This window comes from Hydra vulgaris, chromosome 03 (assembly GCF_038396675.1).
Source record: "Hydra vulgaris chromosome 03, alternate assembly HydraT2T_AEP".
NCBI classification, from domain to species: Eukaryota; Metazoa; Cnidaria; class Hydrozoa; order Anthoathecata; family Hydridae; genus Hydra; species Hydra vulgaris.
This window is the reverse complement of record NC_088922.1, coordinates 33,080,493-33,105,261: the sequence shown is the minus strand read 5'-3', so window position 1 is coordinate 33,105,261 and position 24,769 is coordinate 33,080,493. Positions and strand designations below refer to the sequence as shown.

The following is a 24,769-nucleotide window of genomic DNA, read 5'->3' as shown; positions in this document are numbered from 1 at the left end:
CTTTATTAGAAATACAAATTGCTAAAATTGGTACTTATTGGATAAATAAAGCCAATAAGATATAGAAATATATATGTAATTATAAAAACAACAAAACTATGCAAAATTTTATACTGTCATAGACCTAGATTGAATGTTGCTAACCAATCAAAAAAACAGGTTTTAATTAAAATAAAGTAATAACAACGAAAACAGTTAACGAAACCACTACAATGTCAAACGTCAAAAATTACGTAGGGCAGGAAAAAAAATTATATATGTATAAAAAATGACATAATATATACCTAAAAACTAACATTTTTACATATAATATACACACATATGCATACACACATATATACATACATACACATAGCAATGTTTGTCGAAGTAAGTATTGCATGTTCCAGTACAAAAGAGTCAAGTATTACTAGAAACCAGCATAAAAATTCTATCCCTGAACCACATCCAGCCAACCCAGCCATACTTCAAATTACCTATAATAGATTTACCATCTATACATAGGATTTATATTATTTTCTGGTTCTTAAAGCTAGCTCAGACATGTTCCAGACACAGAAATATTCTCCCATAGAAACAGCAATTATGTATGTAACCATATCTATATATTTTATTCATATAACTAAAAACCAGCATAAAAATTTCATCCCTGAACCACATCCAGTCAACCCAGCCATGCTTCAAATTACCTATTATGGAGTTAGCATCTATACATAGGATTTATATTATCTTCTGGTTCGAAAAGCAAACTCAGACTTAATCCTGAAACAAACATATTTTCCCACGGAAACAGCAATAATGTATGTAACCGTATGTGATATGCTATAATGAATTTAATAATAAAACCCCAGAATTTAAATTACACATTAAGACCATGCTGTAATCAAGCACATATCTGAGTTAATTAACAATTAGGATTAATTTCAATTTATCATTGTGTCTAAATATTATTATTACACACTCAAAACTAATTACAAAAGTGTGTGTGGTAGTGGTGTAGTGGTAAAGCACTAAGTAAATTTTTCTGAGATTTTACTGAGAAGTACTCCTGATGTTAAGTCACTTAGCAATATTCCTGATGTAAATTCACTGAGCAATATTCCTGATGTAAAATCACTGAGCAATACTCCTTATGAGGTATTATGTATATACAATAGAGGATACAAAAATTTTTATTGTACAATGTCTAAATTTGCATGAATACTTAGCGCTGATGTAATATGAGAAGCAGCTATAGCTACCTGATTGATCCATACAAAGTGGCTGTAACACCTGATTCATGCTCTGATTCAAACTCATAAAATGTATGATGCTATTTGTCATGATAAAAATAAGAATTCTGATATTTGTCAATGGAAATTCTGCCATGACCAAACCAAGCCCTAAAAATATCAAAAAATAAATGAAATACATACATACATATATATATATATATATATATATATATATATATATATATATATATATATATATATATATATATTACCATATATATATATATATATATATATATATATATATATATATATATATATATATATATATATATATATATATATATATATATATTACCATATATATATATATAGATTTCTACTGGGAACTTTTTATAGATATTTTAGATCACTTTTATAGTATATTATTATTTATAAAAGAAATACTCCATTTAAAATCTTTGATATAGTGCGAAAAAACATGCTCTGGTGATATTATTGGGTATTTGGTTCCATAATGATGCTCCCACTAATAAGATACTGTCTCATTGTTTAAACCAAAATATTATCTAGATCAATACCATGAATAGATTTTTTAGGGAAGTATATTCAAGTTATAGCACCCTTATATTAAATAGATCATTCTATAGTCAAACTAGAAGCTTAAAAAAGTTTAGTCAATTATAATAAAGTAATTCTTAAAAAAATTCAACAAAAGTTCACTTGTGTAACTTTTTATCTAGATATTATATGAGTGGTATAAAAACACTCTATTTTTGGTGATGTGTGCCTATGTCACTGTATTCTTTGGTGTGGTTTATCAATTTAAAAACTAACAAAACAACATCTGTTATAAATGTTATACAAGTAATTCATGGTATTTTTTTCATGCTGGTTTCAATTCAAAAAAAAAAAAAAAAAATCAGAATAAGTTTGCCACTTGTTTTTATAATGTCTATAAAGCATCAGAAAATAGTAATTTAACAGTCATTCACAGTTTTCTAAATATTTATGACCATTAAGCATCAGGCAAAATTTGTGATATCTTTAAAAGTGATACTTTTAGGAGCAAGTTTTTTTTTTTGTAACTATATAAACTTCCTATTTTTATATTAATAATCATGGTAATAAAAGTTTTATATATTGATCAGTTAGAATTGTCTCGCCCTTTTTTATAAATATATAAGTTTAATCTTTTTGTAATCTAGTAAAATATAGTTTTCCTGCGCATTATAGCTCTTCTTATTATCTTCATAGTTCTTGCATCACAATTCTTGCATCATAATTCTTGCATCAGTTCTTGCATCATAGTTCTTGCATCACAATTCTTGTATAATAGTACTTATTTTGCTATTTTACTGATATAATGTATTTTAAATTATTTTAAAAGAACAATTTTTTAATTATTTTTTTTTTAGATGATGAAATTTGCCTGGGATGGTTACGCAAAGTATGCTATGGGTCAAAACGAATTAAAGCCAATTTCAAAAACAGGCCATTCAGCAGGGATATTTGGGGATTCAAGTATGGGAGCAACAATTGTTGATGCACTGGATACTTTGTATATTATGGGTATGAAAGAAGAATTAAAAGTAGCACGAAACTGGATAGCAGAGCACTTATCATTTTCTACAGTAAGATGGTAAAATTATCTCATGTAAAGTATTACACATACTACTAACATATAAGTTCCAAAATTTATTAGTATATGTTATAAAAAATAGATCATATTTATAAATTAAAAATAGATTAAAAAAAAAAACATTCCAGATGCTGTAAGTATGATTTGTTGTTGCTCAATGAAGGCTAGCAATTGAAGTTAGTTTAACAGTCCCACCAAAACCATTATAGGGTGATTTACCATGACTTATTGCATAGAAAAACCATGTACATTTCATAGCAAAATCTTGCCCATGGTGGCATATATGTATGAAGTGTTGGCAATTTTGTACTGGCCAGCACACCTATCTGAAAAGTAATGAACAGTTTCTATTTGATGAGAAATATTGTTTTTAATATGTTCTATTCACAACTTCATCGCATGATATACCATATCTACATCATGCAGTAAATCAACTGAGATAAAGCATATTGAATCACATTTAAGGACATTATTTACTTTATAATAAACTACTGTAGGATGCAATGTTGCTTGAATTTTGTTTCAGTGAAAAATTTTCACTTTGTTTTGTACAACAAACTCATAATTTTCTAAAAAATCACAAAGGACAATGACCTCAGTACTACTTAACTAATTTTTTTAATTTCTATAAAAAATCAGCAATGTATGAGTGTTTCGCAATGTAAGAATGAACAGTAAGTTTTTGTAAATTATTTATTAAAGTATTAAGCTATTTTTATTAAAGTATTAAGCTATTTTTATTAAAGTATTAAGCTATTTTTATTAAAGTATTAAGCTATTTTTATTAAAGTATTAAGCTATTTTTATTAAAGTATTAAGCTATTTTTATTAAAGTATTAAGCTATTTTTATTAAAGTATTAAGCTATTTTTATTAAAGTATTAAGCTATTTTTATTAAAGTATTAAGCTATTTTTATTAAAGTATTAAGCTATTTTTATTAAAGTATTAAGCTATTTTTATTAAAGTATTAAGCTATTTTTATTAAAGTATTAAGCTATTTTTATTAAAGTATTAAGCTATTTTTATTAAAGTATTAAGCTATTTTTATTAAAGTATTAAGCTATTTTTATTAAAGTATTAAGCTATTTTTATTAAAGTATTAAGCTATTTTTATTAAAGTATTAAGCTATTTTTATTAAAGTATTAAGCTATTTTTTTATTAAGCTACTTGATTTCTGTTAGACTTACTAGCTCAGATCAGTCTGTTTTCTTCCATTGTTTGTAATCAATACAATAACCATGATCTTCATCAATATCTTCTTGAGAGTAGAATTCATTTTCAAGATAATGTCTTAATTTAGAATCTTCTGGACACAAAGGGCAACAATGTAACATGCAATTCTTGTTATTCCTACTACAAATAAATCAATAAGTTCATGATAAACCTTGGATAATTCAACTGTACTAATCATTAGCCACACACTGTAATGCACCATTTTGGACGATTTGAGCAACAGCAAGAAAAACAAGTCTTTATATCAGGATAACTGATTTTAAACTTAATATACAGTAAACGCACATAAGTACGAATGAGATATTTCCTTTCCTTTTTTTTTTTTTCAGGGATAGATAAAACACCATTTTTCAGCAGTAGTTTGCGTGATATCTGCACCATATAATTAGTAACACTAAATTCTTTTTCTATACATTTGTTAGACCAAGGTATTTGAACCAGAAGTAATTAAATTTTCTGATTCCATTTGAAAGTTAAGATTTTTTCTTTAATTTTTCCTAAAAGTATATCCATATCATTTGCTTTTCCTTTAACTTCCTCATATAACTTATTGAAGGAATCTTCTTGGCTTAACTGATCAGGATCTTTATTTAAAGTCTTTGCAATACTTAATTTACTGTTTTTTGAACATGGAATATTTCTTTTTACCGAGAGCAACTCTTGAGTGACTATTCACAGCATGCATTTTGAGAGAACGTATGTTCATAGCCGTCAAAAAACAATTGAGGTTTTAGAAGTTTATTATCTTCATTTTCATAAATCTGGCTGCTTGTCAGTTCTCCTGGTCCATCATCCTTAAATGACATCAATTTAATTATACATCATGGACATATCTTTTCTTTATTATACAGTTTTCTTTATTTATTAATCCAAATTGAACATCTTTATTTATTAATCCAATTGAACATCTTTAACATTGATATTTTTATATTGTTTTTTAGTTTTTTAGGTTTAATTTTTGAGTTCCTCTCTATAAAAAATAGTTAGGTACAAATTTTCAACACTATTGAGCAAGTATTTTATAAGTTAAAGCTAATTGTGTTATGTAATTAGCATAAAAAGTAAATGGCGCTGAATAAATAATCAACAAAGAGATAAAAATTTCTTTGATTTCTCTTGACATTTGTAAATAGTGCTAATATAAAATGCAATTGTCATTCAAACTCTTTATGTAATCGTCGTTCAAACTTCGTAAGTGGTTTTTATAAAGTTAATTACTTCTATTATCTTATTGCTTAAACGATATTTATAGACATGTTTAAATATTAGAAAATGATAAAACGTGGCTCTACTGAAATGGCTTCCCGCTTATATTAAATGGCTTAAAAAGTATGCGCTTGTAAATGGCGCGCCATTTTACATTTTAAACAAAGCCTGCTGTTTAACTTCTGAGAATCCTAAAAGCATCTTGGTCGCTGGAGCTTAACTTTTACAACATAAGTGGGAAATTTTTTTACATAAATAAAAATTGAAAGCATGAAAATAGTTTATTTATTACAATGGTAAATCATATTAAACTAATACTGAAATGTACTAATCATGCAATAAAGTCAAACTAATACTGAAATATTGTATAATATAATGATAATATTTATGAGGCAAAAACCATGGTTGGAAACAGAACTAAAGTCACTAAATGTGTTGATGTTGTGTTCTTTAATATGCATGCATTGTGCTCATTAATATGCATGCAAAAAATGAACAATTTTGATACCAGCTTTAATAAGACTGCTCAAAGATATGCAAAAAAAAATCACACTAATAAAAACATATTTAAATATATCTCATAGCTCAAAAAGTTTCTAATATTAAATTTTTATTTTTTCTGCAAGTTCTACTTGAATATTTTCGATACTAAGTAACTCTTAAACTGCATTTTATTTTGCTTAATAAGTCTGTTAAAAATATAACAAAGTTTTTTTAACAACAAATAAAATATATTTTAGGTTGTTTTTTTGTAATTGTTTTTAAGCACGTAATTAGTAATTTGAGAATCCAAATAAAAGTAAATAATATAACTTGCACAATAAGGTCACAATAATGATATAATATCTCTATTTATATAAATGCATATATATCAAACCAATATTACTTAATGTCCTATATTTATTTAAAACCAGTTATGTTTTTACTATATATTTTTATTTAAAAAACAAACAAACTATTAATCAAATTAACATTTAAGAAAGACAACGAAAATTAAAACCTTTAACAGATAAAATCAGTATTTAATACCATATTAAAATATAATTTTATTTGTATTTTGAAATGCATTTTTAATTGATTTATTTTATTTAATTTTTGATATTAAAGAGTTTTGCATGTTTTAATAAAGTTTGTTAAATTGCCTTTATGATTACAAATATCAGAATGTTTTAGCTTGGTTTTATTTCACATTCTTAAAATGTAAAATTTTTTTAATGAAAGATTTTTATGGATATTGCAGACCTTCTTACGAGATTTCTTGCAGTAACGATAAAGCATAATACATGTAAATGTAACTTATACATATTTATAATTTTAGAAGTTAAATTGCTAAAAGAGCTTATTAGTGTGCTTTAAGTACCACACTGTCCACATTGTAATTAATTTAGTTTCAAGCCACCTTCATTATCATTAAATCAATGAAACAAAAATTACCAATGAAATCTAAGTAAAGTATCTAAAAAAGATTGTATTTCCTTATCATTTATTTCTAAAACAGTTCCTCATTATTGAAGTAACATCAATAATAGAGTTGAATTGCGCAGGAAAATTCATTGTTGTAAACATGTTTTTTTTATTTACATATAATTACAATTATGTACTATTTCTTTCTTTTTATTTACATACTATTTCATAATATTTCACAGCTTTAAAATCACTTGTTGTGAACAAATTTTATTCATTTACATATAGTTACAATTTCATACTATTTCATAGTTTTAAATAGTGGTTTCAAAAAAAAGAAAAAACTATTAATAAATTTTTCAAACAATTCTGTTTTAATAAAATCCTTGTCTACTTTTCAACTAGTTTATCCTTTCTAATTAACGTTCTTTTTATGATCAATCTTAAAAACTAATGATAATGGAAAATCTGTTTTTAACTTCAAAACTAAAAAAATCATTTATTCATAAATTTATTATATATTTAAAAAAAATGTATTTAAATTAATAATTAATTCTTTTAAATAAATAAAAAATTAAAATTTTTTTTTATAAAACAGATAATAAAAAATAGAAAAAACAGAAACCTTGGTGATACACCGATATGACATAAAGACATGACATAACAATTTGACATAAAGAAATATGACATAAAGACATATGACATAACAATTTTCTGAATCTGAGCTTATGTTTTGTACCATCAGATATCTGTCCCTGTACATGTTTTAAAAAACCTTTTGTTTTACTAACATATAACTGTTAAATTGTTCAATATAATTATTTTTTGATATATAGACAAAAAATCTATATAAAAAAAAAGAAATAAAAAAACGAAAGAGATGCAATTTTACTCCATACTGTGGAGTCATATTTCACAATTTTGTTTTTTGGGTATAAATCAAAATGTTTTTGCAAAAGCTGATACATTGTGGAAGATGCAGAATGAAAAGTGCAATTTGAGAGACGTGGTAATTAAATAAATAAGATGTTATTTGGTAGTGGTGTAGTGGTAGAGCGCTTGCTTCATAAGCGAGAGGTTCTGAGTTCGATCCCCACCATGTCCCTGGTCGTACCGCACTTGGTTTGTTTCTCTGCGTAGTGGCCTTTTTGATGTTTGTGTTTCAGAGTAATAGAGTTAAGAGAGGGTTGTAACCACAATTAAAATAGCCTCCTTGACTGTAGAGAATTGTAAAATTGTTAGTAGTCAAAAAATAAATTTTTGAGAAGAATGTATTAGCTTTTTAGTTGCTCTAGTTACTGAATTAAAAGAACCTTGTATTTTACTAAAATACAAGGCTACTAATCATTTATCATCGATTCTTGCCAAAGGTTATCATCAGGTTGCTTGACAAAGCGAAGATGTGTTTTAATTCTTTAACACCATTTCTACATGAATCTTGGCTAAATAAATCAATCCTAGCTGATCAAGCTATTGAGCCAGTATTCTTGCCTATGCAATATGGTGTTCTTAAAAATGGAGAGTTTTGAAAATTTTGATTTTACTAAGCTATGTTTAGATGAATTTTACTATGAACTAATTGGAGAAGATACACAATACTTAGTGTTGTTTAAAATAGCTAAGATTGTAATGATTTTATCTCATGGCAATTCACAAGTAGAGCAAGTTTTTAGTGTTAACTCAAATGTTTTAGTAGAAAATCTTGCAGCAGAATCTGTAGTTGCCCAGCGACAAATTTGTGATGCAATAAATATCAATATTGATGTTAGTGGACTCTGCAATGGTACATATCACACCAAAAATGTTGGAAAGTTTTTCATATGACCAATACCAATAAGCTCTGTTTGATAGGAGAAAAAAAAGGAACAACAAAAGGAATTGTGTGAAAAGTGGTGTGTCATACAATTAATAAAAAGTTAAAAGCCAAAAAAACCAGGTATGTATGTATGTGCATATCTATATTACGATGGTTCTTAAAACATTGAGAAATACCTGCTCAGGCCCCAAAAGGTTTCATATAATAAAACAACACCAAGTTTTAACTATTTCTTTATAAAAGTTTATTTTTAGGAGTAGCTCAAGGCCTTTAAACATCGGATGGGTCTCTAATATCAAAAAAAAGTTCTTTAAAAGAAAAAAATTGTTTATATTCAATTAAATGTCACTGTTTTTCTTCCAAATTATTCAAGGTGGCTAAAAGTAAATACAATTAAGTTTAATGCACTTTTTCTATTAAAAAACTTTTTAAAGATTTTGAAAAAGGTAAACTTTAAAGACTAGAAGTACTCTCATGTGCCTAATACAAAAAAGAGAGGAGGGTATATTTCCTTTAATGTAATAAACACGAGATACCATAGTAGAAGCTGTGTGATTCTGATCTAAAAACAAGAGGGATAATTTAATAAAAAAGGACTTTCCAGATACACAAGAGGAATGAATTCATGGGACAATTAAACAGGATTTCGCAGAAGAAAAAAAAAAACTCTAATTATCCTAAAAGCTTTTATTTTTATCAGTCAGATATAGTTTCTTTGCTGACAACAAGCTAAAGGTAATAAATGGGGGGTGGGTAAGGTTAGGAAACAGGAATATTTTTCAACAAATTTATTTTTTGAAAAATATTCTTTTTAATTATTTTTTATTTTCATTTCGTTCATCTTTATCAGTCTTCTCCGTTTAGCCAGCACTTTCGAGCTCAATCCTTTTCGCACTTGCAAAAACTTTGACGAGCGCATAAATAAATGCTCAAAGCTTATTTAACTTCTAAATATAACAAAATCATTTTTATTTGAATTTAAAGTTTGTTTTGCCATTTTTATTTTAATAATCTTATTTAGAATTCAAGTAAAACATTTATTTTGCTGTTCTTAATGTAACTATTTTTTTCAGAATTTTAATAAAGCGCTTGTGTCTTTGTTTTTATTTAATTAATTTTTTTATAATTTTTATATAATTATATAAAGCGTTTTTTTTTTTTAATTATTTTATTTAGAATATAAATTAAACATTTGTTTTGTCAAGTTTTTTTAAATCATTTTATCAAGTATTTATTTAAAACATTCTTTTCGCTGTTTTTATTTTAATTTAAACAGCAAAAAAACATTAATTTTTTAAATCACACACACCAAACTAAAAATGATTATCTGGCCACCGTTTTTTTATGAGGTGGCATTGAATTTCAAACAGAGAAGACTGACATTAACTGACAAATAGTGATAAATGCAACAGACTGTACATAATTTAAGTGACTCTTAGGTAAGCATGTGGAAATGTACATACATTGACTGGCTGTAAGTTATGAGCAGACAGAGTTGTCAACATAATATAATACAAAATTAGTGTAATACCTATTTTTTAACTATTACATCAATAGACCAATAAGAATAGGTACAATGAATCAACAGGCAGTAAGGTTATGAGCCATAATGGCAAATCTTTTATTACATTTTAAAATGATGCTTGGTGTCAGGTTGAAACCCAGATCTCAAGGCCTCTATAGCTGCATAGCTACCACATCATATTGAACTTAAATATACATATTTTATATATGATTCATCAAAGTGTATTCGATATCATTAACATGAAACATGAGATAATGAAAAATTCAGTTAATAAAAAACTCAATGTTTAGTTATTAACACAGCCATTAACACAGTTATTTTGTGTTAATTTCTGTTTTCAAAGAGTTTTAAATTGGTACATGACTATTTTAATTAAGCAATAAAGGAGGAAATTTTACTAGTTAAACTTTTTTATGTGTTTTTCAAAATTTTGATTTTTAATCTAAAAAACTAGCTAAATGCATTTTGTGTGTGTGTTTTGTTTATAAGTGGTTTAATGTTTATTTTACAAGTATTTAGATAAACAATTCAAAATATTATAAAAATCTCAAAATCTCTATAAAATTTCTTTTAAGCTTGCTGGGTGACCTTTTTCAAAAAGTAAATATTTTTTGTTACTTTTAAATCAAATTTCATCTCTTTTTCATCAAGTCAACCTATGAAACCAGAAAGTATGAAAAAGTTATTGCCTTAGTGTCCTCTTATTTATACCTCTTATAATGACTCTCTATGTTTAGTTTTTTTTCTTTTTAGGGTTCATTTGTTTCAGTGTTTGAAATGAACATACGTTTTATTGGAGGATTACTGTCAGCCTATGCTTTAACCAAAGATGAGGTAAATTTTTTTTACAAATTTAGTAAATGACTTTTTTTTTTTTAAATAGCTTCTTTTAACCCTAGCAAACTCTAACTCAAAACAATGGATAGAATTATTAGATTAGATTAGAAATATGTTTTTATTTATATTAATAAAAAGCATCTGTTAAATAATTATTTTTTGTAGGTGTACAAAATCAAAGCCAAAGAACTTGCTGATAAAATGTTGCCTGCGTTTAACACACCAACAGGAATTCCATATGCTCTTGTTAATCTTCAAACGTAAAACTTTTAATTTCAATGATTATTAAAATGTATATAGATAGATTTGTATAGAATAGTATTTTTTATTAAAGTGGTCAGGGAATGAATTATGGATGGGCTTCAGGTGGCAGTTCAATTTTATCAGAATTTGGATCTCTTCATTTGGAATACACATATCTTACAAAGATCACTGGAGATCCAATATATTCTAATAAGGCAAGTTATATATAAATTTTTTTTTTTTTTAATTTTGATACTGGTATAAGTAAATATGAAAATTCAGATTTTTACTTGTGTTCTTATAAATTTATTTTTTTGCAGGTAATGAAAATAAGAGATGTATTGTTGAGGGCAGACAAACCAGATGGTTTATATCCTAACTATATGAATCCAAACTCAGGTTCTTGGGGTCAGAGTAAGTTGATAATATTTTATAAATAATAAAAAAATATTTTTTTAAAATATTTGCAAAATGATTTATATATATATATATATATATATATATATATATATATATATATATATATATATATATATATATATATATATATATATATATATATATATATATATATATATATATATAGTTATTTTTAATACAAATAAATTAATGCTAAAAAACATACCAGTATAATATAAAGTATAATATTTTTTAACTTATATTATACCAGTATAATATAAGTTTAAAAATGTGAATAAAAAAATGCAAATACAAAGCATTTATTCTTTTCCTAATAAAAGACAAAAATAAATGCTTCGTTCTGTTTCTGCTCTTGTTATCTAACTAGATGCAGCTGACTTAATTCTTTATTTACGTAGTTATGCTAACACTCTTTCTCTTCATTTACCAGCTCTATAATTTTGTTGTTTAACAAACTGCAATACATTTAAAATTAGCCCATGTATTTTTTGAGTGATAATTTACTTTAGAGGGCAAACATGAAACTCAAATGCAAATAAATAATTATAATATAAAAGCTCACTTATTTCAGAGTCATAAAAAAAAACATTTTTCTTAAAAAGTAAACTCATAAAAACATTAAATACATGTAAAAATCTTTACCTAATTGGTACATCATTAATAACAAATACATTTCTATGACTCACTCCATAAAACATCAAAGGCCTGAATAAGAACCCTTTCATGAGATCCTATGTTATTTTTAAAATTTTTTTTCGCATGACCTTTATACTTTATTTGCAATCAATTAAAGTCCATATTTAAAACTTCACATTGTGCTCTTATGAAAACAATTTTTTCAGAAATAAAAACATCAAGACTTTTTATATCTTCACCTGATATCCTAAACATTCATAGTTCTCTAAATAACATATTACATCACATGCAGTCACAGCTGTGTTCTGCTGTGTGAGAATATTCATCGCTTTTAGCAGCTCACATTTCAGTTGTTCTCACATCTTCACTATTTAAGATAAACCAGCCTGACAATCAAGTCTTACATTCCTTTATAATTTTCTTCAACGCAAAATATGCAAAACAAAAGGCAGCTCTTTAAAAAGTTATAAAAAAATTACAGGAGCAATTACTGAATAATAAAAGTTAATAGAGTTCTTACATTTCCACCATTTTTATTTTCACAAAAGTTATCATTGAGCCCTTTGCAGAGATTGTATTGTTCCTCTTAGAATTTTACAATTAGCTGGTGTTTAAGGCATAGAAGCATGGCTTTTTAGATAATATAACTCAACTAAGTCAGAATGGATAAAGGAAGACAGATTTCAGAGTAACATGTTCTTTACTGATATGCATTGTCTGCATTTCTTGTTATTGTCAAATAGCAATATGATACAAAAAAATAATATTTAATGACAAATATTTTTAAATATATAAATTATAATATATAATATATTCAATATAATATATTAAATATATTAGTATTAGTATTAGTTTATGCTGTGACTGGTATTGCTACCAGTGAGTGTGGTTTTATACACACTTTGACAGCTGAGTCTTGTGATGGTTTGACTCCCATCGATCAAGTCTTGCTTTAAATGAATTTACTGAAGTAGCTTTGACAACAGTTTCTGGCAGTGCATTCCAGTAATTTGCAGCTCGATTAAGTTAAATGTCTTTCTTTTGAATATTTTAGGATATGGCCACGAGTACAAATTTAAAAGAATGATTTTCTGTAAAATCAATTTTATCGTAAACATTGAAAATTTTATACAGTTGTATTATGTCACCTCGTTGTCTGCTTTTAACAAGTGAGGGCATTTTAAGACAAGCAAGTCGATCTTCATAGCATAATTTACTGATTTGAGGTATTAACCCAGTGGCATAACACTGTACTTTTTCTAAAATGACAGTATCTTGTTTTTGATAAGGAGCCCATACAGGTACAGCAAACTCAAGAAGTGGTCGGATAAAAGAAAGATATAGAGATTTTAGCAGTTCTGTATGAAATTGAACAAACGATTTCTTTATAATGCCCAACATGTAATTTGCTCTGCTTGCACTCTATAATACCTGATTTTTCCATTTCAAGTTATCTGAAAAAATCACTCCTAGGTCTCTTTCAGAATCGATGTATTGAGTTTACAACTATTTATATAAAATGAATATCGCTTATTTTTAAAGCCATAGTGCATAACTAAAAATTTTTCAATATTAAATTTAAGTAACCAGTCTTGTGTCCAAGCATATGCAGAGTTCAAATCGCATTCTAGTTTATTATGTAACTCATCAGAAGATCTAATTGACATGATTTTGGTGTCATCAGCATACAATTTTGAAATAATTTTTAGAGACTCAGGAAGATCATTTATATAGAGTATAAATAGTAGTGGACCTAATACTGAGCCTTAAGAAACTCCACTTACACCTCAGCCCAAGTTAAAACATAATCTCCCATAACCACTCTTTGCCGGCCACTAATACCATATGCTTTAAGTTTTGAGATGAGCCTTTGATGTGGAACAGTATCAAATGCTTTTGCAAAATCAAGTAAAACTACATCAACAGGAATTCCTTGATCAACATTTCTTATAATATAATCTAGAGTTTCAAGTAAATTGGTTGTGCATGAACTGTTTTTAACAAACCCGTGCTGTTCATTAGCTATAATATTATTTTCGTGAAGATATTTTCCATCTTGTTTTTTATTATTCTTTGAAGTATTTTAAAAGTAATACAAGGAACTATCATCTCATTCTTCTTCATCACTTGAATCCCCTATTATCATACCTCTTACAACTACCTTAAAGCTGACTTGGATTCCTTTCGTGATTTTCTTCGTGATGGCCCTTGGGTAGAAGTCTTTAGTCTTCCTGTCAACAAATGTGCTTCTTACATAACTTCGTGGATTCAGGCTGGCATGGAATCTTTTGTTCCCTCTTGAGAATTCCAGGTCAAGCCTCACTCTCCTCCATAGTTTTCCTCACACTGTGCTGCTGTGATTGCCAATCAAAATCATTACTTCCATATCTATCAGGATAACAATTCTCCAGAAAAAAGATGTCTGTTTATTACTGCTAGATTGTAAAAACCATTGTAAAAAAGTTTTGTCTAATGCCAAAGCCCGCTATTCTCAGGTCATGAAATCTTGTATCTCATCTCAAAAGTTATGCTCTCGTGACTTCTGGGAAATAGTATTAATAATAAGGGCAATTCTTTAATTCCACCTATCTTGTAAGGTTCAGACTTTGTCACCTCACCTAAAGACAAAGCTGAATTGTTTGCTAAAAACTTTTCATCAATATCATCTCTTGATTCCACTAGTTGCATTCTACCTGATATTGCCAACAAACAGGTTGATCCATTGCTTGACATTCGTATCACTCCAGCTTCTGTATCTAAAGTGATTTCCTGCTTAGACTCTTCTACAGCTTGTGGCCTGGACAGCGTGCCTGTTATTGTCTTGCAGAAGTATTCTCTGGAGCTGTCGTTTATACTCTCAAAACTGTTCAACAAGTGCTTATTAGAGTCTTGTTTTCCCACCTGCTGGAAAGCAGCATCTGTTATCCTAATCTTTAAAAATTCTGGAGGGCGATCTGATTTGTCTTACTACTGTCCCATTAGTCTTCTTCCTATCATAAGCAAGGTTTTTGAATCTTTAATTAACAAACACTTAATCTCTCATCTTGAATCTAATAACTTACTTTCTGACCATCAATATGGATTTCGATCTTCTCGTTCTATAGCTGATTTGCTAACAGTAATAACTGACAGGTTTTATTGTGCATTAGATAAAGGTGGAGAGGTTAAGGCCATCGCTGTTGACATTTCAAAAGCTTTTGATAAAGTTTGGCATGCTTGTCTTCTCCATAAGCTTTTTTCTTATGGTGTATCTGGCAACATCTTTAAAATTATTGAATCCTTCCTTTCCAATCGTAGTATAAAAGTTGTCCTTGATGGATAACACTCTTCTTCTTATTCTATAACTTCAGGGGATCCTCAAGGTTCTATCCTTGGCCCTATATTCTTTTTAATTTACATTAACAATCTTCTAGATATTCTCACATCTAAGGTGGCATTGTTTGCTGATGATACTGCCATTTATTCTTGTCCTGATAAGAAGCCAACACTCTCTGATTGCTTGGAGGGGGCATTTGAGCTTGAAAAGGATCTCACTTCTGCTACAGCATGGGGCTCACAGTGGCTGGTGAACTTCAATTCAGATAAAACTCAATTTTTTTCAGCCAATCGTTATCGCAATAATTTAGATCTTTCTATATTTATGAACGGTGATGTACTCGATGAGTCTTCATATTCTAGGATTAACTCATACTTTGGATCTTTCTTGGAAACCATATATCAAATCTGTTGCAAAGCTAGCATCTGCTAAGGTTGCATCTCTTTATCAAGTTCAACACTTATTTACTTCGGATTCTATTCTCTATCTCTATAAGTCTCAAATCTGGCCCTGTATGGAATACTGTTGCCATATCTGGGGCGGATCTTCTAATGATGCTCTTTCTCTTTTAGATAAGGTGCAAAAACGCATTGTAAACATAGTTGGACCAGCTCTTGCAGTCAACCTCCAACCATTATCACATCGTCGTAATGTTGCTTCTCTTTCTCTTTTCTCCAAATACTATAATGGGCACTGCTCTAAAGAGCTAGCGTCTCTTATGCCATCTACTAAAATTCTTTCTCGTGTTACTCGTCATTCAATTAAGTCTCATCCTTTTTCTGTGACTGTTCTTAAGTGCTCCAAAAACTCTTATTCGTCTAGTTTTTTTCCTCGAACATCAGTTCTTTGGAATTCGCTTCCTTCATCTTGCTTTCCTGTTTCCTATATTTGCAATCCTTTAAGTCGTCTGTCAATCGTTATCTTGCTCTTCAATCTTCATCTTTTCTCTTTCAGTGATTTCCAACTTTAATTAGTGTTTGCTTGCAGCCTTGTTGGAAGCGAAGACGTTTAAAAATAAAAAGAAAGTGATATAGGTCAATAATTTCAAGAATCAGTTTTGTCACCTTTTTTATATAGTGAAGTTATATTTGCTGAATTAAATTGATTTGGTAGTTGACTTTTTTCTATTGACTCCATAAAAATTAGCGTGAGAGGAAAAGCAAAAGCATTGGCACAAGTTATATATGATTGTAACTTGTCAGCTCCATTTGCTTTGTTTTGTGTGTGCATATAGAAAAATTTAATAGTACTTTAAAATCAGTGAGTTAAGAAACTTTTTATGCAGAAATTGTGTATTTGATAAGCTTGTGACATAATGCGATATGATATATGGTACATTGCATGAAGCAACCATAAACTTCTAAGAAAACTGAATAGATCTTTAATTGAGTCAAGCTCTCTTAAAGCATGACCAAAATACCCAAAAGTATTAAACATAAAAAACCATTACCACTACCTAACTGTTTCAATCTATTGTTTACAAATATTTTCAATCTTCAAAGTAAATTTCTATTAATTGAATCTTACCTCTTTCAAAGTTCACCAGACTTACTTGCTCTTTATGAGACTAATTTGAATTCAGCTGTTTTATTTTCAGATCTCAGTTTTGATGGCTATTATCATTTGATTTGCAAAGACACTAACATACTTGACCTGGTCATATACTTACGCGTAAATTCATCTGAGAAATCAGGTTTGAATACTATGAGCATTTTTTTTAATTTGTGCTTGCGCTTAGTAGATCTTTATTCAATCACCTTTTTTTTGTGTTTTATTATTCTATTTTTCAATGTACTTGAACTGTACTTGTTTTGACAACCCTAATCACTTACCTTCGCTCCTTGTTTTGTGTTTTAATCTCTGACCCTAGCTTATGTTCAGTTTTTCTTTGTTCTCCTTAGGTAATTCCAACTATGTAATGATTTCTATATATCTTTTTTATCTCATACTTCTTTGGACTCACCCTGTCATTGCACTATTTACTACTACCCTAAAGCTGACTGAGATTTTTTTTGTGATTTTCTTCTCGTCTTTTTCACAAGAACACTACTCTTGAATTTAAAATGTCTTTTTATTATTGCAAGAAATCTATGTATAAAGGTGTTGTCTGATGCTAAGCTCCATTATTCTCAGACTTCTAGGTTCTAGAGACTGAGAAGTCTCTAAAACCTAGCCTAAAATAGATTTTTCTAGAAACTTCTCAGTCTCTAATAACTTCTGAGATAAAATACCAAATTTAGCAAACTGAAAATAATGGAGCTTAGCATCAGACAGAGATTTGGACATCAAAACAAATCTCTGTCTGATGCTAACAAAAACAAGTCTAACATTTATTTTTTAACTCATGGGTCTGATCTTATTACCTCTCCTGAGGATCAAGCATAACTCTTTGCAAAGAACCTTTCTTCTAATTTGACTCTTAAGTCTAATAGCCATACTATTCCTGCCATTCCAATTAAACAGGTTAATCCAATGTTAGACATCCAAATCACTTTGGCTTCTTTTACTAAAGTCATTCTAAATTAAACTTGATAACGTCTTGTGTTCCAGACAACATTCCAGTCATAGTCTTACAAAAGTGTTCTCCAGAACTTTCTTTAATTTTAACTAAACTATTTAATAAGTGCTTGACTGAATCTTGTTTTCCTGCTTTCTGATAAATGATATTTGTGGTTTCAATTCTTAAAATTCTGAAGAACACTCTGACCCCTTCAACTATTGTCCAATCAGTTGTTGTTTTTTTTGCCCACAACTCATCCTTATACTCCTGTCTTAACAAAATATCTTCTTTTTTTGATTGTTTAGAATTGGTAGCTAATCTTGAATATAATCTCTCTTTTGTAACAGCTTGGAGCTTGCAGTGGTTTATGACTTTTAACTCCAACAAAACTCAAACATTCCTTTATAATTAAATGGCAACTTTCTCACTGAGTCCTCTTTAAGTTTTTTTGGATTATCATTTACTACTGACCTCTCATAGAAACCATATATACAATTTATTGTAAAATAATTGTTTTCTAAGGTTGCTTCTCTTTGTTGTGTTTCCATTCTCTACTTCTACAAATCTCAAATTCGTCTTTGTATGAAACACTATTGTCATATTTTAGCTGGTTCTTCTAATGATGCTCTTTCTCTTCTACATAAGGTCAAAAAATGCATTCTAAATGTAGTTGGATCTGCCAAATTTGAACTACTCTCCTATTATCATAAGGTTATATCTCTTTCTCTTAACTACAAATACTATCATTGTCCCTGCTATTAGTAACAATATAATAAAAATAATTTTTGAATTATTTTTATTATATTGTTACTATTAATAAAACCATGGTTGATAAAGTGTTTCAGAAAATGGTTCCTATTATGTTTAATACCATATTTTATACTAGCAATCAATTTTATAAATTACATTTAAGATTAACCGTATGAGGAAAAAAAGAAAAAATATTTTTGGTGTTAGTATACAAATAAATAAATGAAAATGTGAACCTTTTTAAGATACTAAGTATTCTCACATTATTTTTAATTGACACTGTTTTTTATATAGTTAATATCTCAATTTTGTTTATTTTTATTGTGATAACTTAATCTAAAGCTCACTCATGACAATAAGTCTTAGTTAAAATATGTACAGGTATTATTCTTACCCCTAAATATTGATTGATTTACTTATCTTAAACACAGCAGGTTACATTACAGTTATTTGTAATTCAGTTTAGTTTTTAGTGTTTCTTATTTTGATAAGACAGTTGATCCAAAATATGGTGGCATTTTATTTTGAAAACACGAAAAATTCTATCAACTTGACAGTTATATTTAATCCAGATAATCTTGCACAATAATTTGAAATTGTGGTTTTTAGTTATTTTAAAATATGTATTTTAGGACAAGTTTCATTGGGTGCTTTAGGAGATAGTTTTTATGAATATTTGTTAAAAGCTTGGTTATTAAGTGGGAAAACTGATTCCACTGCAAGAATTATGTTTGATGAGGCAATGAAGGTATATTTTATTTTTTAACTTAATTTTGTTAGTTTTCAACATCATCAAATAGTAAAATGTGTATATATTATGTCAATCTAATACGTGCTGTATCAAAAATTATAAACACAGTATTTAGCATTTAACAGGGCTAATGTTTGATAAAATAAGTTCAGTTCTTTTAATAGGTCCTTCTATCAGTCATGTTTTAATATTGATAAATCCTAATTACGCTTTTCTTTATTTAAAATTATTTTTAAATTGTGTGTATTATTTAAACTGCGAAGTTTGTATTGCATATTTTTAAAGTGTACATAGCTTTTTAGAAAAATTAAAAGAATGAAAACAACAATTTTTTCCCCTGTGATAAATGTTGTTATACGCAAATATAACAATAAGTTTATTGTACTTGAGAATTTTTTTTATTTTAATAAGTTTATTATAAAAAGTTTAAAAAAATATATAAATGTTATTGTTGTAATTTCAGAATTTTAGAGCAAGTTTTAGTAAGAGTCTTATATTTCATCTTGTTTCAAGAATGTTTTTTTAATAATCTTATAACAGGGATTATCTATTTCCAGATATTTTTAGAATTCCAGATAATTCTTTAAAATTTTATTTTTCCAGATAATTCAAATGTTTTCTGGAAATACAAGTTAAAATTTTATTTTCTGTAACTTTGCCTACGTTATTTAAAAATTACTCTACGCTATATTTCAGGGATTATCTTTTTCTGAATATTTCCAGAATCATAGATATTTCTTTCAACTTTTAGTTTTTCTGAATTTTGAAAAAGTATTTTGTAAATACGGATTTAAAGAATATATTTTTGAAATATATTTGTTTTTTAACTTTTTAATTAATAACCTATACAACAAATAAGTAAAGTTTAAAAAAAAAAATTGAAAGCCTTAAGTTTAAAGCTTAAGTAAGACAAATGTAAAGAAAATAAATTCCAGGTTTTTTTTTTGTAAAATGTTCTCTGGATTTTTATAATATGACCTGGATGATCACTGATATTTAGTTGGGTTAGGCATTATTTGTACATGTGTACAACTAATTTTTTTTTGTGTGTGTGTACAATTAATTATTTTGACTACTTCACTTGAAAATCTTGTGTAATTTAATTTAATAATTTTTTTATATAAATCAAATTAATTTATAAACCTTATTTAAATAAATATTAAAATGCTTTTCTTTTAATTAAAAGAATGCCTGCCAAAGACCTAAACCCTCAGTCAAGTACACTCCACTGTGCCTATTCCTATCTAAGTCAGTCAATGTATGTACACTCCTATGTGCCTATTTAAGTTGATTTATGTGCATATTGATGCACATAATGATTACTCTATATAACTTTTAAAGATAAAAATCAAATATAAATATAACTATATCGAAATAAAAGTTCAAAAAAATTTTTTTTATTTAAAAAATCTTTAAGTAATATTTGAACCCGCAATTGTGTCAGCCACGCCTATTAAAATAGCAGTGTAACATCCACAGTACTACATCATAATGTTACTTTTCTTAAAAAGTAAAGTATTAGTTTAAACAAAATTACACAATTTACATTAATATTTCCAGATTTTTTTTAGGAAAAAATTTTCCAGACTTTCAATTTATGACCTGGATAATCACTGTTTTAAGCTTACAGGGTTTAATTCTTAGGTAGTTCTTTTTTAGTTATTCTGCACATTGTGTGCAATATTCCATTCCATTACAGATATATTATGATCAAGAGATTCAGTCATAGCTAATGCAACATCCATATAGAGTTGTGACATACTTTCAGATTGCTGGCTTATTAAAGAATGCATACTTTAAAAGTGCAACATCAGCCATTACTGTGCATGGTGTTGTGCAAATGAGAATAAATCTTTTCAATTCAAACATTTTTTAGGATTGGTTATTTACACCTTTATTAACAACAAAAATTGGTGAATAAGTTAAGTGCTTTTATAAAACAAAAAAGCATACAAAAGTTGTTTCACCTTTAGAAACTCCTAAAACTGAACTTAAAAGAACAAAAAAATGGGTCAAAACTGGACATCTAAATATTACGTTTGTCTTAAAAAAACTTATTCAGAACATATAAAGAACTTTCTTTCAAAGAAAAAGGGATTTGTTGTTAAAAATGTTACTCTTGGTGTCATTTTTTGTGCGTAGGCATTGCTTTAAAAAAAAAAATCTATATGTTAAAATGTGTTAATAGATTTTTTTTAATGAAAAGCTGTGTTATTATAGCAACAAGCAAAAAAGTATTTATGTCTTATTTACATAAAGTATGCCACCTTTTTTTTTTTTAAAGTATCAAAAAAGAGTAGTGAAAAACATGATTTTGTTATTAGTTAAATACATGGTTTTAGTTATAAAAACTAAATTCCAATAAGTGCTAGCTCGGTAAATTTTCATATTTTTGGTCATTTTAGGCGTTGGTCATTACTTATAAATTTATTACTGGAATTGCACTGATAATTATTTTTGTATCTATTATCATGATGTAAGATGTACACAATAAACGATGGAATGTAAACATTGAAATTTAAAGATATGTATATTAAGTGAGCACTGGTGTTACCTTTCATAGATGATATTTACAAAGTTAGCTTTTTTTTTTCTTCTTTTGTTATAGGCTCGCTAAACAAAATTTTTTAATGAGGAGTAGTATATATAAAGTATGCAGGCCCACTTTCCCTGTATGTTTCAATAGCCTGTTTCTCCTCTGCAATCATACATATTAATTTACAAAAACTAAAAATTCAAAACATTAAAAGTATTAAAGGTAAAGTTTTTAGCTATTTTTTTATGTCCACCTAGCTACTTTACTTTTCATGTCCACCTAGCTACTTCACTTTTTTTTAAAAGAGTTTTTATGTCCATTTTACTTGACATTAAATGTCTATTTGAATGCGTTTATCTAAATTTTTTCAATTAAGCCATTTATTTTTTCAAATGGCTTAACTCTATTTCACCAGTGTGTAAATCACAAACAATCCAAACTAACCTTTTATTTAATTTTTTCTACTGATTGCATGACTCTACTTACCTAACCAGTATTTACATTAGTGCTATCTCCCCATGATAGCCATAAGATTTTTTTTTGATTTTAGTTTTCATTGCTTTTAGCAGCTAAGCGATTTGCAATATTTTCTGCTTTTTTTACATTATTGTTCATATCTGGAACAAAATGAAAAAGATCACAGCCTGGGTCTTTTACAACAGTAATGTTCTTTAATTAAGAAAATTTTGTTCATTTATCTCTATAAACCAGCAGTTCCCAAACTGTGTGCCAAGATCCCAACAGGCTTTCTTGACAATTTGCAAGGGGTCATCATTAGCACTTCTGAAAATAGTTTGTTTATGCTAGTCAGTGGTGTCTTTTTATCATTTTAAATTAATTTAAAACCCACAACTAACTTAGCTGTTTAATTAAAAACCCACAGCTAACTTGCTTATAAGCAAAGTAACTGTGGCTGTTTTGACAGCTTCTCTTAAACTTGTTTGCTGTCTCATGTTAGCCAGAACAATTTTTTTAATGCTCAGTAATCACTGCTTGATTCTAAGGGTTTTAGGTTGAATTTTAAAAGACATGAGGTTTTTTATCAGATTCTATTAATATGTATATGTACGAGCTGGAATGTGTTAAAAATAAAATCGAAAGTGTTCCTTCTTAGTCCAAAATTAATATTTTCCGAAATCCAGAAAATAGTGCTTAAAAAACAATATCATTTGTATTATTTTAGCTATCTCTCATTAAAAAAATTATAGAAACCCTCGTGACCATTCAATATCTTTGTCTTCAAAATGTGGTTAATTTCATATATAATAATACCTTTAATGATTTGATGACTTTACGGCTTATGTGCATCTAGAATTAATATTTTTGTGTCCGTTATATACATAACAGGTTTTAAAACAAAATAAAATTAAATCAAAAACTTTTCCTTTATTAATTAAACAATAAGATCATATATATTATATAAATAAGTTTAAAAATTTGAAATTAATTAATTTAAATTCTCATAGAGCTGTAGGTGGAAGCAACTTTTTAAAGACTCAATCCATGGTTTTTGTTAGTCTCTGAGACAGCATAGCACTTCCATGTTTTTGTTAAATTTTTATGTACAGCCTCGGATGTTTGCTCTGAAAAAAGTTCAAGAGCTTTCTGACTCCTATTGAGAAAATCTACAAGGTGGTATTTAATAATATGAAACTTCCAACCAAGTGACAATGTTTTGTCGAGCACATCTTTACAATAGTATTCTAAATATTCAGCAGATTCAATAAACTGCGAGATATCTTTATTGTATGAAGGTTTTAGCATCATGCCAAAACAACTTTTTGCAACTGAAAAATTTTAGGTATAGGATTAGAATATATATATATATATATATATATATATATATATATATATATATATATTATATATATATATATATATATATATATATATATATATATGTATATGTATATGTATATATATATATATGTATATGTATATATATATATATATATGTATATGTATATATATATAATTGTTACCTTTTCTAAACTTCTGCAGGGTTTCAACGCAGGGGTATAACTAAATTGGTGTTACAAGCATCAATTAGTCTAATAATTTGAGAACTTTACCACAGTTGGGTCCATCCAATCTGCCACCATTATAACCACGCCACATTACAGTTTTTTTGTCCAAAAAGGATTTCAGGCCCTCATTAACTAAAAGAATTTTTGGTCAACAATTTTTGTCATAACATGCTCATGCATGTGAAGTTTCGGAGGAGGGATGGTATCAAGAATAAATTTTCTAGGATCTTCCTCAAGCAAACTTGAGTTAATAACATTAAATAATTGCATAGTCTTATAAGGATATCCTGCATCTTGGTTCAGATAGTAATCTGAACTTAAGGAGGCAAAAGTTCTCAAGTCACCTGATGAGCTTATTGTACCAGTACACAACAAGCATGTTTTTCACCATGACTCTATAATAAATTATTTTATTATTCTGAGGTTTAATGTTTTAAAAGCTACTTGTAAAAATTAATAAAATTAAACAAAATCTCTTACTGATTTGCCAAGAAATACGTTTATGAGCTTTAGGTCAGAAGCCACAAAAAATTTGAGTTGATTTAGATTAACTATTTTAGTAAGCATTCCAAGATTATGGTTATTTTCCTTGACGTTATGTGCCAAAGCCAGAATTATCACCTTGTTCACTCCTGAGTCTTTCTCGTTTCTATTTTGCTCCTCTAACTTTGTTTCATCAAAAATATTCATTATAATCTGAAAATTAATCAC

General features: G+C 27.7%; 1 protein-coding gene across 1 annotated transcript in view; it reads left to right on the top strand.

Moving 5' to 3' along the window:
- LOC100211957 (mannosyl-oligosaccharide 1,2-alpha-mannosidase IA) overlaps positions 1 to 24,769 on the top strand; it is a 50,702-nt gene that overhangs the window by 19,779 nt on the left and 6,154 nt on the right. The window contains exons 4-9 of the mRNA XM_065792956.1: positions 2,633 to 2,848; positions 10,796 to 10,876; positions 11,045 to 11,139; positions 11,214 to 11,337; positions 11,443 to 11,536; positions 19,377 to 19,492. Of these exons, the coding sequence (XP_065649028.1) occupies positions 2,633 to 2,848; positions 10,796 to 10,876; positions 11,045 to 11,139; positions 11,214 to 11,337; positions 11,443 to 11,536; positions 19,377 to 19,492 (726 nt within the window). The remainder of the gene's footprint in view (positions 1 to 2,632; positions 2,849 to 10,795; positions 10,877 to 11,044; positions 11,140 to 11,213; positions 11,338 to 11,442; positions 11,537 to 19,376; positions 19,493 to 24,769) is intronic.